This window comes from Acipenser ruthenus, chromosome 2, assembly GCF_902713425.1.
Source record: "Acipenser ruthenus chromosome 2, fAciRut3.2 maternal haplotype, whole genome shotgun sequence".
NCBI classification, from domain to species: Eukaryota; Metazoa; Chordata; class Actinopteri; order Acipenseriformes; family Acipenseridae; genus Acipenser; species Acipenser ruthenus.
The window spans coordinates 11,035,009-11,052,708 of NC_081190.1; the positions used below are offsets into that span (position 1 = coordinate 11,035,009).

Genomic DNA, 17,700 nt, shown 5'->3' on the forward strand with positions numbered 1-17,700 from the left:
CGGTGACTCATACACCTCTTATTGTGTAATATAATCCATACCTGCAGAGGGGATCGGAGCGGTGACTCATACACCTCTTATTGTGTAATATAATCCATACCTGTGTCCCTTTTAAACGTTTTGTAAAGTGGCTTTTTTCTCTGGATATTTTTTTGTAATTGGTCTATGAAACCATTTTGGCCATTTTTTGTTCTTGTGAACCCTTGTATCTAATCCACACTCTGCCTGTGTTCTTGTGAACCCTTGTATCTAATCCACACTCTGCCTGTGTTCTTGTGAACCCTTGTATCTAAATGTAACCTGTACAGTAGATATTATTGAACAGTACAGAATTACAGTTTCCTGTGAATGCAGAAACAGTATTGTCTTTACCTGTGCAATACCCTTGCCCTACTCCTTCTCTTGACATTGCCTTTTGATTTTGGTTTACAATGAATGTATTGTCTCCTGTATACAGTAATCACATTATTTCCACTTCTCTCTGTGATGCCGACGTCAATCTTACATTGCTTCCTGCTTCCACCGCAGTTGTATTGATAGGAGAGCTTCCAAAGGTGTTCTGCTGCTAATCAAGTACACAGGGAGCTTGTTATACACAATGTGCCGTTAGTCCAGCGCGTTTAGTGAGATTGTTTCAAATGTGTTTATTTTGTCAAATAGAGGGGGGATGATAAGCTTTCCTAGCATCTACTAACAAGCCATCACTGCTAAAACTTTAAACTTTTTAAAGCAAGTAATGGTAGGCCATGGTAATGCATTCTGAATAGTAAGACATGTACATCAGTCTAATGGAACAGAAAATCAAATGCATTCTGAATAGTAAGACATGAACATCAGTCTAATGGAACAGGAAATCAAATGCATTCTGAATAGTAAGACATGTACAGCAGTCTAATGGAACAGAAAATCATTCTGATTCCAATGGCTGTCCGTTGTCGAAACAACATTATGTCACTGATGGGATGCCATTATATTGAATATTAAACACTTACTGTCTGGCACACCATGCATAAATCAGCATAGCCAACTCTCACTAGCTTCGAAACAGATCTGGACTGCTGGATTTTTTTTTTTAGGAAAATGTTATTTGACTGGAAAAACAGATTTCTATTGAAAAAACTCTACCCACACAGTAGATTTAGAAACCGCATTTTAAGGGAGTTGCCAGCAAGTTGGATACACATTGAATGCTTGCTTCCTTTTATAAAACACACAGTACTATGCCATTACATGCCATTACATTAAAAGTGCATTGCTTTTAGTTGGACTTTTCGAACTGTCAATCAGATTACTTTATTGCATGGTTACCCAAGATTAATCTGGGATGGTGTTGTTGGTTCTCCTACAGTATGCCACAAACTATTCAATTTCAATGTATGTGTATTCAGTCTCATCAGTTCAGAATCTCTGTACATTATAAGCTCTAGCAGTCTCATCAGTAATTGATAGTGTGCACACTCATTATTGCTGGAACTGTACTGTACCATTAACTGTGTCACTATCTTTCACTGTCTTGCACAGTGTCGTAGATAGCTCTTCTATTGGAGAACGTAATGCTGATTGGTCTAAATACCCATCTGAAGGATGCAAGCAACCAGATAAATGAACACCTTCTTACAGTAAACCACTCTTTCCATGGAAGCCAGGACTACTTTAAATAGAATTGAAATGTTATTATGTTACTCCTTTCCTCTGGGCAGTCACTCACTCCCTTATAGAACTGCGCTCCAAACTAAACTGTCATGCACTCGTTACAACAGCACTGCAGCCTCCCGGGATCAGAACACATAAATAAACGTTGGCAAGTAAATAAAGACAGGGGGTATAAATAGGACACAATGAGAAGTTATCAATTACGGTCAGAACTGCTGCACTGGGAATGGGCGGGTGGACATGTAGAGTACGGGCTTGTGGCTCACGAGTTATCCGCCAATCCCCACTGTAACTCCCTCCTCTCCCCAAGCATTGCTCTTTTAAAAGCTTACTGTGGGATATCATGGGGAAAGCAGAGCAAGGTGAGCATTGTGAAAGCATGCTGAAAACATGGGAAGCAAGGTGAGCATCATGAAAGCATGCTGAAAACATGGGAAGCAAGGTGAGCATTGTGAAAGCATGCTGAAAACATGGGAAGCAAGGTGAGCATTGTGAAATCATGCTGAAAACATGGGAAGCAAGGTGAGCATTGTGAAAGCATGCTGAAAACATGGGAAGAAAGGTGAGCATCATGAAAGCATGCTGAAAACATGGGAAGCAAGGTGAGCATTGTGAAAGCATGCTGAAAACATGGGAAGCAAGGTGAGCACATGGAAGCCATTCATAAGGGTAATCAGTTGGTCATGTCTCCTAAATGGAGACCTGATTGAGGAAGCACAGGTGGGAGGTTTTTGCTCCACAGAATGAGTGTATATCTCTGTCGATGACTGCACGTATATCTCTGTCGATATCTCTGCAGAGGTTTGTCAACATTGAAATCCTTTCTATGCATGAGGGCTCAATTTTCATTGTAATCAAATCAAATTTTATTTATAAAGTCATCTCAAGGCGCTGTACAGCAACAACAATTCATAATCAAATACAATCCAAAAAACACAACCAATATACAGGAAAACAATGTTTAAAAAGACAGGAAAGGCACACTAGGATAGAAAGACCAATGTTTAGCAGTAAGACAAGTCTAGATTTAAAAGCTGTAACAGTCCCAGCCTCCTTAACAAAGATATGAAGGGCATTTCATGACTTTGGTGCTCTGCGTGAGAAAACCCTTCCACTCGTTTTAATTTTGCTCGCCCTCGAGACAATCAAAAGACCTGCATCCTGTGATCTCAGTGAATGGCTGGGTACATGTGGGATGAGTAACTCTTGTAAATAAATGGCTGCCAGGCCATGCTGGGTTTTATAGGTTAGCAGCAAAATCTTAAAATCAGTTATAGACCCCGCCATACTGTAGACTCTTAAAAAAAAAAAAGCAATATGCTTTCAATTAAAGGATTGTACAGTAATCCAGGGGATTGTTTAGTTCAAACAAACACTTCCTGTTGCCCGGTCCTGGGAATGAATGGAGGCTGTTCTAGACCGATTAACAGTGTTGTTTCGGGACTTTCTGTTGAGTGGTGCAGTGAGTGACCGTCTTTAATGTCATGTATGTTTCATCCCTGCAGACGTTTGCATGTACAAGACTTCTAGTAGAGTCCTGCTTATGAGGGTGAACTACCTTTTCATCACTGGTTTTTATTCAAAGTTTCTCTCCATACAGTTTTTATAAAATACAGCTGTACATATATATATATATATATATATATATATATATATATATATATATATATATATATATATATACACACATACAGTATATTAACTAATTGTAGATTTACAACTTAGCAAGTGCACTGCAAAGCCATGCCATTTCAAAAGTTTGACCTATTTGGCACATATTGTAAAATACATTTTATTGCACCAGTTGTAAAAAGTATGACATTCAGGCATAAACTTTTTTTTTTTTTTTTTTTTTTTTTTAATGAAATATGTGTTTTGGGATAATGGGTTGACATCATCTGGAATACCTGCAGCTCATAACCCTGAAACTGTTTTTATGCCACATGCACCTTTTTACTAAAAACACATGTGGATTTTTATGATGTTACCTGGGCTATTGAAATATGAAAACTATCCAGTCCATTTATAATTTAATAAGGTTAAGATTCATACATTCTTTGCATACATTCACAAATATTGCAAACATTCTTTACATTTAATGCCACTACAATGTTAAATGAAGTGTATTCATGTTGACCCCACTGTACTGCATAAGCCTGTTAAACCCGTCTGTCTGACCCTGGGAGAACAAAGTTGGGCTTTGATATTGTAGGCCTTTTAAAGATCCTGTATCAGTTTAACCTTCATAGTGTTGAACATCCATTCATTTTCAATTAGAACCAATTTTCCCTTGCCTTAAAAAGTGTTTGTGTCGTGTTGTGTTTTGTCATTCTCTCGTTTTGTCAAAAAACAGATTATCACCACATTTGGGTGCTGTGCAGCCCCTTGTGTAAAAACCGTATTAAGTAAAGTAATTTAAGAGCGCATGTATTTGCACATCCCTAGTAATGCTTGTAAAATAGGGGAATGTAAGCAAGGTTGCAGGAGATGGCTGTTGGCATATTTCAGTAAGCAGTAACACAGGGAAACCATTTGCAAGGGTGATTTACAAGAGCCTTGCCAAAGAGGTGGGTCAGCACAACCCTCGTGGAAAATTGACTGTGTGTTCTGTAAAGGGTGAATCGTACTTCACCACATTTGTATTATATTAAATACACCTGGTGGAAATATGATGAGAAGGATTGTAAGACCTAACATAGCACATGGATATGGGTGGAAGCTCTCTTCAAACAATGCCAGTGTTGGGAAGTTACTGCTGATACAGTCCCAGTGCACCGGCAATTGCCAACTTTCTGAATCAAGGAATAATGTTCCTGCTGTACAATATTGATGAATGTCTTGGAGGTATTTTTTCTAGAAAAGAGTCATTTCTTAAGTAAAGGAAATGTGCCAAGCTTAATTTTGGTACATCAGCTGTACTTTATTAAAAGTAAGGACAGGATTGCGGTGAAAAACGTCCTTCTTGCACAGAAAATGAATGGTGCACACATGCTTTTAAAACCCCTGTGGGTTAGAATCAGAGAAGATGAAAGAAACCAGAGGAATGATGTCAGATTTCAGTGCAGTTTTTCTCGAATGTAGACCACAACCTTAAGAGGGACAAGATGTTTCACCGAAGCCAGAATTAGAAACTCGCTCTGAAGGACGATGTGATCGTCTCGTACTTTTAATATGTGGATGCAGAGGCTGGTCAGAAGATGAGTTATGATCTTGCTGTTCTACTGTAGATGAAATCTTGGATTAATAACTTTGTATTTTCCACATTTCAAACTACGAAAACAAACCCAAGCAATTCAGCTCTTCACTTTAATTTGAGTCTAGTGGAATATAAATAAACTAGGCCTATACAGATCAGAGATTGTCTAACATCGAGGCACTCCGCCTGTACATATTTTAATGTTTTATGGTACACCTTTGATCTGGCTCTATTATCCATCTGAGATGCAGGGCTTGAGATGTCAATTGTTTGTACTGTAGGAAGGGTTTGTTTCAGCTCTGTTAAGGATGAATGTGTGAGTCACAAATAGCTGTTTTTAGTATAGATTGCAACAAAACACTACTTCCAGTAGCTGCCTCTATTGTACGTATTCCAAGAATATCACCATTATTTTTATATTATCATTCCCATATCCTTGACCATGATCTAGTTTTGACCACTGTTTTTCATTTGACATTTGGTGCACATAAGGTTTTCACCAGCACGTGTTTTCAAAGTCCCAGCATCCAAGGTTTGCAGCATACTGTACTACACAGATGTAGATGAGCAGGGTATCTTTCTAAATAACTATACAGTGTTGAGACATCCAGCAGGTATCTTTGTAGACAGTGTTTGATGTGGGAAGTACTTACTGTAAAGCTTCAGACTTCTAGCTTTCCCTGTTGATCAGTTTTTTTGCTTCCTCTACACTTCCTTTAAATAATACCAAAATACTTTATGGATCAACATGTGTTGAAACCATGTGATTGCCGTGACTTCATTCACAATTCAGTATTCACAATGTGATAGCCGTGCATTATTTAGTTAGTGGAATTAGCCTTAGTTTAGTTTACTCATTGTTGTTTTAACGGTTTAGTTCAGACATCAGCCACGCCTACAGTTCGAGAGGCTGGGATAACGGGCAGTTTGGGAACATTAGATACTGTAGTGTCTCAGTGTGAACCAGATACACGTCTCCCGCTTCAGACATTAATGTAAGTCACAGCTGCAGCTCGAGGTTTATGCATGGATTAAAGTTTGCTCTCCTTTATCCAGTAACCCCAATGACCTTCTCCTACACTCAGCCATTCCCCTTATCTGGCTGGGTTTATGAATATAACCTTGGGAGACAGCTGCATAGCCACAATGCTATCTTGCACTCTAGCTGCTAACATGGGTGCCAATGACATGTGGTAGGGAGGCCCCAATCCTTTTCTGTAGCTGCTTTTGCGTATGGAAGTCTTTCACCATCGTGGAGACTGAGATTGCTTTCTGTCACAGGGATGCAGACCAGTGATCTTTACCAGCCTATGTGCATTCCTTATTATTATTATTATTATTATTATTATTATTATTATTATTATTATTATTATTATTATTATTATTATTCAGGGCAGCAACAAAAGGTAACCATTTCAGAATGAATATGCTGTTAAGTGTTTAATAAACTGCAGTAAACTTCACATTGGAGCAGAGCACAGTTTATGATGTGCTATTAGGTTAGTTATAAAGGTCGATTTTATAAGAAATTGGGTTTGTAGTAGTGGCTTGCTTTATTTTATTGATCTACTTATTTAAACAAAAAAAAAGCATTCCACAGTAAGTCATTATGATGTTCAAGAATACCAGTTTGGCTTAGTGGGTACTAATCTGTGTTCCTTGATAGGATGCACTTTATTAATGATTCAAAGTTATTTGAGCAGGTTGCAAGCACCTTGTTCACTGGGACATCCTGTCTGCAGCAGCCAAGTTGAGAGAACAGCTCTACAAACACAGTGTATAATGAGAAGAAAAACAATCATGAGTTAACTACAGTACATAGCGGAAACATGGGAAACATGGGAAACAGGCATGGTACAAACCTGCGGAGTACTACTTGGTGAATGTACAGTAAACTGCAAAATAACTGCAAGTGCACCTTAGTAAACTGTAATATGACCTGGTAACAACCCGTTCAATTTCAAGTATTGTTTGAGCTTTTCCTGTAATAATATGAATGGTTTGGGAGAACCCCTTTCACCTGAACGGGACTGCTGTAGAATGCTGATGTTGATATACGGGCTTATTATGACATATTGAGGTCAGCTATCTGGAGTGAGGGCATGTCAGCAGTAAACATCTAGAATGGTTTTAGAACTCTGATAACTACAGTATTTTAATAAAAAAACTGCCTTTTCATTTATTATTATATCTAAATTCTTACTTCTCTCTTAAAGACCTGATTGCATTGTATTACACTGTACCGTTTTTCTAAAGTGTCTCTGGAGTTTGATTCTCTTTAATATGTTTGACAGATTCAAAGTTTGCACTTCAGAACATTCCATCTGAGCAGAACAAACCCTCAATTCATAAGAATCTGTGTGGTGTCTAGGTTCAGATGCTTTTATAGTTAATCCAGTACTTCTGTAAGCTTTTCAATCCTTTTAAGAGTAATTCAGAACAGAAATATCTCAAATTATTTTGAAGCGATAATAATGTTCCATTCCACTAAAATGGCCCAACTGCTTTTCTCATTTTAGGTGAACTTCTAAGAGATTTAATGACGACCCGTCACATGATTTGATACTCTCCACTTCAGCGCTACTGGAATCTACTCAAACAAGAAGCTAATGACACTTGTTCTTCAATTACTGCTCTTTCCGTAGCCTGGCTCCTTGGCTGCAGAATCTTCTATTGCATGACATCATGCTTTAACTGGTGCCAAGTCGAATGGAAGGAGGCGTTCAGATGGCTGTTGATTTGATTGTTGGCCTGGGTGGTGGGGTTTTAACTTGTTGAGATGGAGTTTTCCACAGTCAATGGTTTTTGCATATTTCTAAGGATTTGTTGGGTTTCCAAAGTCGCTCCAGCACTTGACGGGCTTTGCACATGATGTTGGGTAACACCAGGCAGACGCTAGGATGCCCATTACCCAAGAGAATGCTGGGAATCATCTCCCTCTGCTGGAGTGCTGGCTCCACACCCAGGCAGAACAGGACCCCGAAAGGGAGGAGCAACACTTGTGCCAGGCTGCCATCCAGAAGCTTGTGGAATACATTCACTTAAACTTTAGCGATGGGGAGAGCGCTCTGCAGAGCTCCACCCAGGGGGATGGGATGGAACTCCAGGTCCGGGCTGTGTGTCTCTCCAAGTCGGCCGGGGACGGCAGTGAGTTCGGCCTCAGCTTTGGCAACATCCCCATCTTTGGGGATCCTGACGGGAGGAAGAAAGGTGGGAGGAGGAGGAGGAGGAAGGGTGACAAGGGGCCTGTGCTGGACGTGGGGTGCATCTGGGTGACGGAGGTGAAGAAACAAAGTCCTGCTGCCAGGTGCGGGGAGATCAAGCTGCGAGATGAGCTGCTTTCACTCAACGGGCAGCTGATGATTGGCGTTGACGTCACAGGAGCGAGGTAAGCACAGTGTCCTGCACTATTGATCGTGGTTCTGTTTTGATGTCACGGGAGGAAGGTAAGCACAGTGTCCTGCACTATTGATCGTGGTTCGGAGCATTTACAAAGGGAAACATTTGTTTCACCACAAGGATGTTCTCTTAGGCTAAGTGTTCTCTTAGGAGGTGTTCCTATGCGCAGTATTTCACATTTTTCAATTTTTGTCAGTATATGGAAAACTGCCAAGCGGTATGTAATTTAATATGTTAACGTAACATTACAATATAATGCAGGGCTGCTATGAAAACCTTGTATGATTTTTTTTATTTTAGCTTATTTTAGCTTATTTTAGCGAACCCTCCAGACCATAATAAAAACAGGCTTGTTTGCTGTAGCCCGTCCTCGTGATTTTAGCTGCCACCCACACAACTTTGTGCACTTTATTTGTATGTATAGTTTTTATCAGATGTTGTACTATCAAAGAAGTGTATACAGATTAGATTTAGTTACTGTACAGCAAACCAATTTATAAAGGGTGGCCTGACCAAACTCATTTTTGCCAGCAAACCCAGAGTTCAAATCCGCTATTCCCATGAAAAAGTTGGCCTGCATACCAAGTGGTTAAAACATTGGCAATATTTCAGAATGAACTGCCCTCTGAGGCTTTAATTAAAATAAGTATATAATGAGAGTTTTATTTGTCATTGAGTGCTTTTCATGTCAATGGTTTCAGTTAATACTATGGGTCCAAAAATATACCGCAAATGCATCCAGAATCCCTCCGTTCAGAGTGTGTTCCGGTTAGTTTGTCCTCTTTTAAATTTGTTTTTTTGCATTATATGGAAATATTCCTGTGGTTTAGCTCTAGCAGTCATAGCAAAACATTATACATGTGGCTAAGCTGGGGGCAAGCCTCTATGGTTTGACTGGTGTATAAATAGTAAATAAACAGTAACTGGCAGTGGATGTATTCATTTAAGATCACCACTGTGTAAAATGACAGTGCTCAATTTCCACCATATAAACTGTAAAGACTGAGGGCAATGATTGTATGTATAATTCTCCACTGTAAGTCTCCGGATCTCTTTGGAATCGGGGGTTTATATAGAGCTCTGCTTTAAACAGGCTCCAAGCCCTAAGCATGCTACTATAAAACTGGGAGCTGGGATATATCTAGACTTACCACGTCTGTTAAAAAGATATATGCTTATCATATCCCAGCCCCCCCACACTCCGCAGAATGGCAAAGGCCCAAGGCCTCCAACTCAGTGACTCTGGATTTGGTGGCACTGCTCTTGTCCCAGTTTATTCGGGCAGAAGATGCCCTCTGAAAGGCCTCCTGGCAGCGGCACAGTGCCTGCACGTCATGCTGCCTGGTGACAAAGATGGTGATGTCATCAGCATACGCGGTCACTCTCACTGGTTCCATAGGGCAATGGGGAACCACCACTCCAGTTAGTACTGTTCGCAGTCTGTGAACGAGGGGCTCAATGTCTAATGAATACAGCATCCCCGATAGGGGCTTCCCTGACGCATCCCCCTACGCACTGGAAATGGACAGCTCAACGCCCCATTGATCTTCAATACACTAAAAATGTATAAAAGAGTCCAATTTAGGGTTTAAAAACAGGATTGAAACCAAAAGCTCCTAGGGTTTTATGGAGATAGCCATGATCTACATGGTCAAAAGCTCTTAGAGTTCTGTGGAGATAGCCATAATCTACCCGGTCAAAAGCCTTCTCCTGATCTAGAGATACAATCCTGGCATCAAACCCAAACAACTTGGAGGCCTCCATTATATACCTAACTAGGAATATGTTATCAAGCCTATTTAGCCTATTGGCCACTACTTTCAAACAAATCTTATAGTCCATACACAGGAGGCTAACTGGCCTCCAGTTTTTAATAAAGCATAGGTCCCCCTTCTTGGATAGCAAAGTCAGAACAGCTCGTCGTCAGCTCAAAGACAGCTCCCCCTCTGACACTCTCCTCCAGCACCTGCTGGAGATCCTCTCCCAGCTTCCCCCAGAATGCCTAGAATGCCAGTAAGACTAGTGCATTAACCTTTTGCGGTCCAATGTCGGACCCTGTCCGACATCATCAAAAAGACATAAAAAACAGGTCTCTAGTCGTTTTTTCTCCGGAAAAAGCAGAGAAAACCATTAAATGGTCGAGTGAGACCGATAGGAGCCGAGAGAAGCTGAAAAAAAGGGGCGTATCTCTAGAGATAGCCCCGGCGCCACATAGATAACACGGACATAAACAAACAAGATAGCTGCTTCTGCATCCAGCGCTCAATGAATATCACAAACGTTTGCAGACTTATATTATATTATATTATAGTTATAAAATAATGACTTGGATAGCATTATTGAGGAGTTTGGTGATAAAACGAGTGATGAGGAGATGATTTATCGGTATGCACTACTATGTAGATGTATGTGAAAAATACAGCGAACAAGGGGTGGGGCGGGGCTGGAGATGCAGTACTGAGTGTCCTGTTGATATGCAGTGCCTTTTAAACCTGTTTTACTGTGAAAAAAATACTTTTAAACAGTGCTTCTAAAATAAACTGCGCGTGTAAAAATAAATTGGACCTGACACGCCTGAGACACGCTGAATAAATGGACCGCTAAGGGTTAACCCACTGTGCCACCTGTTAGGCTAGTGCATTAACCCAATGTGCTGTAAGACTAGTGCATTAACCCAGTGTGCCATCTGTAAGACTAGTGCATTAACCCACTGTGCCACATGTAAGACTAGTGCATTAACCCAATGTGCTGTAAGACTAGTGCATTAACCCAATGTGCTGTAAGACTAGTGCATTAACCCACTGTGCCACCTGTAAGACTAGTGCATTAACCCAATGTGCTGTAAGACTAGTGCATTAACCCAGTGTGCCACCTGTAAGACTAGTGCATTAACCCACTGTGCCACATGTAAGACTAGCGCATTAACCCAATGTGCTGTAAGACTAGTGCATTAACCCAATGTGCTGTAAGACTAGTGCATTAACCCAATGTGCTGTAAGACTAGTGCATTAACCCAATGTGCTGTAAGACTAGTGCATTAACCCACCGTGCCACCTGTAAGACTAGTGCATTAACCCACTGTGCCCCCTGACTCGGAGTCCATTCTGTGATGTGCATGTGAATGCAATGGGGTTTTAAAATCATATTTTGGTCCTAATTGAACAGATCCGGTTTGAGAATGCCTAGAGATCTTTCACAGAGTAAGTGGGGCCTCAGTTTTATGCTTTGTTGGAAGGCTAGTTCTTCATCTGTCTGTGTGCTGGGTGCAGATGAAATATGTTTTGTGATGTCAGTGATGTTCAGATATAAATGAGCAGCCTTAGAAGTGAGAACGTACGGCAAGGTTATACGACTGTTTAACTTGAATTAAAAGATGTGCAGAACTATGGGACAGTCCATTCAAAGTGACTATGATAGTGGGGAGTGATTTCTTTTGTACAGTCAGTAAAACCTTCTGACTGTTCTGTGTGTCAGATTATATTAAACATACCACCATGTCAGTTGTGGTTGCTGGGTGCTTTCTCCTTTTAATTACGTTCCTGTGGAAATTGCCAGTGTAAATTTCAGTTTGATATCCCGATACCCGTCTGTTTTTCTATTCCAACCCGTTCAGCTCTGGAACATTCATGGCACTGCAAAGTATGGTAGGAATTCAACATGCTTGTGTTTGACATACCTTTCAAATGTACTGTGCAGACGTTCACAAAATGAACACAGTAGCTCCTTTGTTTTCAGCTTCTGTAACATTAAAAGGGATTAAAGCTTCAAATCCTGGCTATCACCAACTAAATCCTGCATTCACTGGATTTTTAAAAAACGGAACACCCTGACATTCCACTGCCAGGATTATCCCTCAATTAACGAGCACTTTCCACTAGGGGGCAGTAGCTGATAACCTTTCTTACTTTTCAGTACCTTTAATATCTGGCTGAACATCCAGCTGGTCTATGCAGGCTAACACTGAGGGGTTTGTGTGCTGTTTACTGGGGTTGAAGTGATCTGTGACGGGTTCCGCTGCATTAGACACTGCAGTAGAATGAGTTGCTTTCTACTTTCTGCAGTACAGCTGGCTTCCAAGACCATATTCTGTAGCATGGCCTGTTGAATTGCATTCAGCTCACCTGAGATGCTAGTTCTCCAGACTGCTGTTGTGTAGTCCTGCGTTCTGTAGGTTGTTGATTCGTGCTGTTCTAAGTGCTCCGGGTGCAGCCACACTTTGATTAGTATCTGTTCAAGTGAATAACGTCTCAGTCGTCTGAAAAACTATTTTTTAATCTGATCGTGATTTTGAGGTTAGTACTGCAGGTCATTGCCTGTCAGTCCTGACAGTCCTGGCACTGTTTCAAATCTCTTTCCACAGTCACTTGGAGTCTGGATGCTGTGGTCAGTTTGTATATATTTTTCTGAAGATGTGTGTGCTGTTTGTTCTATTGGATACAGAGTGCAGATGAAAGTGGCTGCTTCTGCAGGTAAAGACTGTAAAACCTGCCTTTACTCATTAGAGACCATCAAATGAAACCATATGCATTTCCCATACTAAAAGTAAGGTTGTAATACATACAGTGTAGTGGATGTGGGCGTGCGAATTGTGTGCTCTAACACCAGTACAGCCCTGTGTAATACATGCAGTATAGTGGATGTGGGCGTGTGTATTGTGTGCTCTCAACAATACCAGTACAGCCCTGTGTGCACCTACAGCACTTGCTGATTGAAGTTTACATGAAACAAAACAAAATCGTGGGAACTGCAAAGAGGAAGAACATTATTGGCTTAGTAGCTGCCTTTGCCTGTTGGAGCCTGACTGAAAACACTTACACATAGAGAACACTGGATTGAGCAGTCATTGCCACTATGCAATTCATGTTATCCGTATAATCTAGTTGGCTGGAAAACAAAACCCAATGAAAGGAAGATGTGCGTGAATAATGAAATAATGAATGAATATGGACAAGTGGACACCTTTGGATGTTGACAAACTATCGGCCCCGATAGGACAAAGGTCACCATACTGGAGCACCACAGCCAGTACAATGCTCCCTGTGAAATCCCCAGAGAAGACCGGCAACTTCACACAGCCAGGATGTGAACCTGCACTCCCTAACTGTGTAGATACAGTGACAGAGGATTGAAACCTGGTCTCCAGGCTTTGTGTCAAACACACTGTGTAGATATAGTGACAGAGGATTGAAACCTGGTCTCCAGGCTTTGTGTCAAACACACTGTGTGCACTGCCAGGCATCTTTAGAGAGTTCATGAGACATCCTAACTTTTAAAAAATAAGTTGCAAGTGATTTGCTTTCTATAGCAATTCGACATTATCCAGTAGCTGAGTGTGGTCTGTTTCTTTAGGAAAAGGAGCCGGTTCTTTCAGTAGTGCTGGTGGTCTGTTACAGTAAGATAAGCTGGCAATGTTAGACCTCTCGCACTTTGGTGCTTCCAAGCCTAGCAGCACCTAGCATGGTTGCTTCATGTCCAAGATTTCCTCTGCATGTTGGCGATTGGCGCTGCTGTTTCATTTTGACGGCTAGAATTTGGATTTCCAGATTAAAATGAACAAACAGGGACACCTAAAATATACAAAGCCCTTTGTTACATGAAATACAGGACAGGATCAGTAAGGCTAATTCAGCAACACAGGGGAAACACATGTGATGCCCTGAGATACAGTATGAGGGGATTTAATGAAAATATATGTGTATAACTTTTTTGGGAATGGTGATGGGAAACAACCCGTTATCAAGCAGATTGCCTGTGCGTACTCCATAATCTCTGTTCAAGTAAATAATGTCCTGTTTGGTGCAATCACAAGCTGGCACTTCCTGTAAAGTTGCAAGTTCCTGTCATGCGTATGAAGGATCTATTTCTGAATACAGAGGACGATTGTGCCAGCGTGCTGACCAGCAAGTTTCTAACAAGTTTCTGATACAGTCCCACACTGCAGCAGTCGCTTTAGTGTATGGTAATACACATGTTTCACAAATAGAGGGCAGTGTAGTTGCAGCCTGTGCTGAGAATCTAAACAACTGCTGCGTTTATGTATTTCTGTATTTTTGTTAAGAAAGTTCTGCCAGTTCCTACCAGTATTCCGTGGTTAAGCTGCGCTCTGAAAGACCTTTCATAACTTCACCTGCCAGGACCACATATTTGAAATGAGTGGGCGTGGGTTTCACAGAGGCTGCAGGGCTCATCACAGACACATCCTGTATAACACACTGACATTGAATCCACAGCAAGGCATTTGAAAACACGATTCCCAGGGTTTCTTTCTCATGGTAACCCTTGTGCAAGTTTGGGCAGAGTCCCCGAGAAGCCGTCAGTGAATGGTGTAGGTCTGGTTTTCAATTCCACAGTCAACTGATACTTGTAATATGTGGTAAAGTAATACAAAATATAAGAATGCAATTATGAAATGTGTTTAAATGAGACTGGAAACCGTTTGATACTAGCTTCTCTTTATGTCATTTTAGAGATTTTTGATGTGTATGTATTTGTTATAATTATGTCTCTTTAGAAAGAGTCAGGGGTGTAGCCAGCACTAGAGAATGTGTGTGTGGGAGGAGCTTCTCTAGCACTAGAGAAGTGTGTGTGGGAGGAGCTTCTCTAGCAGTAGAGAAGTGTGTGTGGGAGGGGCTTCTCTAGCACTAGAGAAGGGTGTTTGTGTGGGAGGGTCTTCTCTAGCACTAGAGAAGGGTGTGTGTGGGAGGGGCTTCTCTAGCAAAAGAGAATGTGTGTGTGTGGGAGGGGATTCTCTAGCACTAGAGAAGGGTGTGTGTGTGGGAGGGGCTTCTCTAGCAGTAGAGAAGCGTGTGTGGGAGGGGCTTCTCTAGCACTAGAGAAGTGTGTGTGGGAGGGGCTTCTGTAGCATTAGAGAAGTGTGTGTGGGAGGGGCTTCTCTAGCACTAGAGAAGTGTGTGTGGGAGGGTCTTCTCTAGCACTAGAATGTGAATGTGGGGAGATCTTCTTTCAAAAGATGGGGATAGTTGGACAGAAACTCTTTATTGAGAGAAACACTCCAAGAAAGCTACTTACTATAACTGTGCAAAAGTAGGTTTCACAAGCCAGCTACAGCTCTGGTTGTTTTGCATCACCCTATAGAATTAACTAATGTTGCTTCATAAAGTCGAATGAAACCTGCTGAATAATGTTACGTTAACATATTGAATTACATACCGCTTTGTAATTTTCCATATACTTTACAAAAAAACTGACAAATTGAAAAATGTGGCATTTTGAAATCTAACATTAAATACTGTACTGCTATTATGGCTTCCGGTAGACTTTTTTGCAATATCATTTTGTAGTTTCTTTGATTAAAAAAAAAGATCTATGTTCATATAGTTTTTTTAAAGTTTTATTTTTATTTTTTATGTCTCAATCCTAAAATTTTTGGTGATGAAAAAAAACTTTGGCCAGAGCTGTACTGTACCTTGTGCCCCACAAGCAATGTCTATACTGTACCACTGCACATAAAGGTCAGACCCGTTAATGTGTCGCGTGTGCATCACCAAACACAGCACAAGTTGGTAAGCATCATTCTATCTGGAATTCTGACTCTGGGTAGAGGGAGGAGGAGCTGATTTATTATTAGAATTGTGTTTTTAATGCTGGTATTCCTACCACACGTACAGCTATTGCAGTTAATTACCCCTCACATTGCAAGAATGCGCAGCTGTTGTGTGCAAGCTTTTACTTCAAATCAATAACAGCAATGACATTCAAATAATCTCGTTCATGGGGGGGGGGGGGGGGGCTGACTTAAAAACTTATCACCTCCTTTCTTTAAAAAATCTCAAACAGGGATTCATTACATGAATTTGCCAAACTATGCTGTACATGCGTTGCATCAGGAAAAGGGCTGTTATTCCAATTAACATTCTATGCATAAAGTAGTGCTGAAGAACTCAAGGAGTAGCAGTTTGCATGCAGTACATATATATATATATATATATATATATATATATATATATATATATATATATATATATATATATATATATATATTTGAAGGATCTGTCACTGAGGTGTTCCCATGGTTTTCAGTAGACATGTAGACAGGTGCAATCGAAGATTGACTATGGTAGTAAATACCAATCTCAGAAGTATGGGAGTGCTTTTATTTGTGTAGCAGAGCAATGAAAAGTCAAGAGGTTTTCAAACTCTGACCATGCCACATGAATAAAAACATAAACGAACAAAAACAGGGATCCAATTAATCCAGCTATATACTCTTCAAGAGGTCTGTTTTTTTTGGTGTGCGAGCTACTTTTGTACAATCCCTTTTTTCCCTGAAGCATTCAGCCATCCCATTAATGTTACTTGAGACAGGAAGCACTGGAGGAGTGTGATGTAAACAGTTTAGCTGCCCAGATCAGGCTTCCTAAGTATTTTGCAGCTGGATCAGCTCGCTTTTGGTGGTGAAGTGTGTTTTTTCTTGCAGGATCTCTAGAGTAAGGACTGATTGAAGCTGAGAAAAGGAGAGGCTTGAGAGGTGTAGTGAGATGGGTCAGACGCATTTAGACAGTAGCACTGAAGGGCTTAACCTTTGGCTATGTGTGTTCTGGTAGGTATTCTTGCGTGTCAGCTAAACGGTAGTGGTGCATATTTTGAAGTACAGTAAAAAGAAACCTTTGCTGTAAAGTCTTTAGTAGCGTTCTCTCCTACTGAAAAATTCAAACTGCAGTATATTTGCATGAAAAAAAAAAAGAATAGGACGGAAAGCAAATAAAATATGTAAAAACAACAAAAGCATTTTATCAGCTCTGGTAATCTGCAAATACTAACGCGGGTATTGCAGTACACACACCGAGTTTTTGACAAGCTCAGGCAGCGCTGCTGCTTGCTGGTGGTAGTCTCAGAATCACTGGATGGGTGAAGCACGCTTCGTCTTCTGTACGGCGAGGCTGGGTTTGGAAGATAAACTGAAACGCATCTGAAGTGCCTCAGTGAGTTGCATAAATCCGTTCCTTCAACAGTGGCCGGTCTCTGGAGGCCAGCGGACGATTAGACCAATTAACGAGCCCATGAGATTGCTAAACCCTTCTCAATGCAGATTAACCCCGGGCGCCAGCTGCTTGTGACAGAGAACTCCGTGGATACACCGAGACCGAGAGAAACATGAGGGTCATTTAAAAGGATCAGGTATGAAAACAATTTTGTTACCAGTCTGGACCTGCGTGTGATGGAGTTGTAGTGCTTCTGTGTAGTACGCTTTTTCTGTCGAATGGGGCATATATAAATATATAACTGATAGTTAGTACCAAATACACTACGTAGTGGAAGGTATACACTGTTTGTACAGTAAATAACTAGTTATGTGGTGCACATGGGGCATTTGTTTTTCCACGATTTACATTGTATTACTTTTGTGAAGTTATAGGTTTGTTTTAAAAAATGTTTTTCTCCTTCATATATCGGTACCGGAATAAACGCTTTAAAAGTTGCATTTTTTAACA

The 17,700-nt window shown here is 40.8% G+C and overlaps 1 protein-coding gene across 3 annotated transcripts in view; it reads left to right on the forward strand.

Annotated features, from left to right (window-relative positions):
* LOC117403718 (PDZ domain-containing protein 2-like) overlaps nucleotides 1-17,700 on the forward strand; it is a 113,328-nt gene that overhangs the window by 13,732 nt on the left and 81,896 nt on the right. For 2 of the 3 annotated variants that reach the window (XM_058989308.1, XM_058989314.1), the window contains exon 2: nucleotides 7,369-8,237. In XM_058989308.1, coding sequence (XP_058845291.1) covers nucleotides 7,750-8,237 — 488 coding nt within the window. In that variant the 5' untranslated portion in view covers nucleotides 7,369-7,749. Of the gene's footprint in view, nucleotides 1-7,368; nucleotides 8,238-16,613; nucleotides 17,387-17,700 lie in introns of those variants that run through there. The other variant, XM_058989319.1, reaches the window with a different exon arrangement.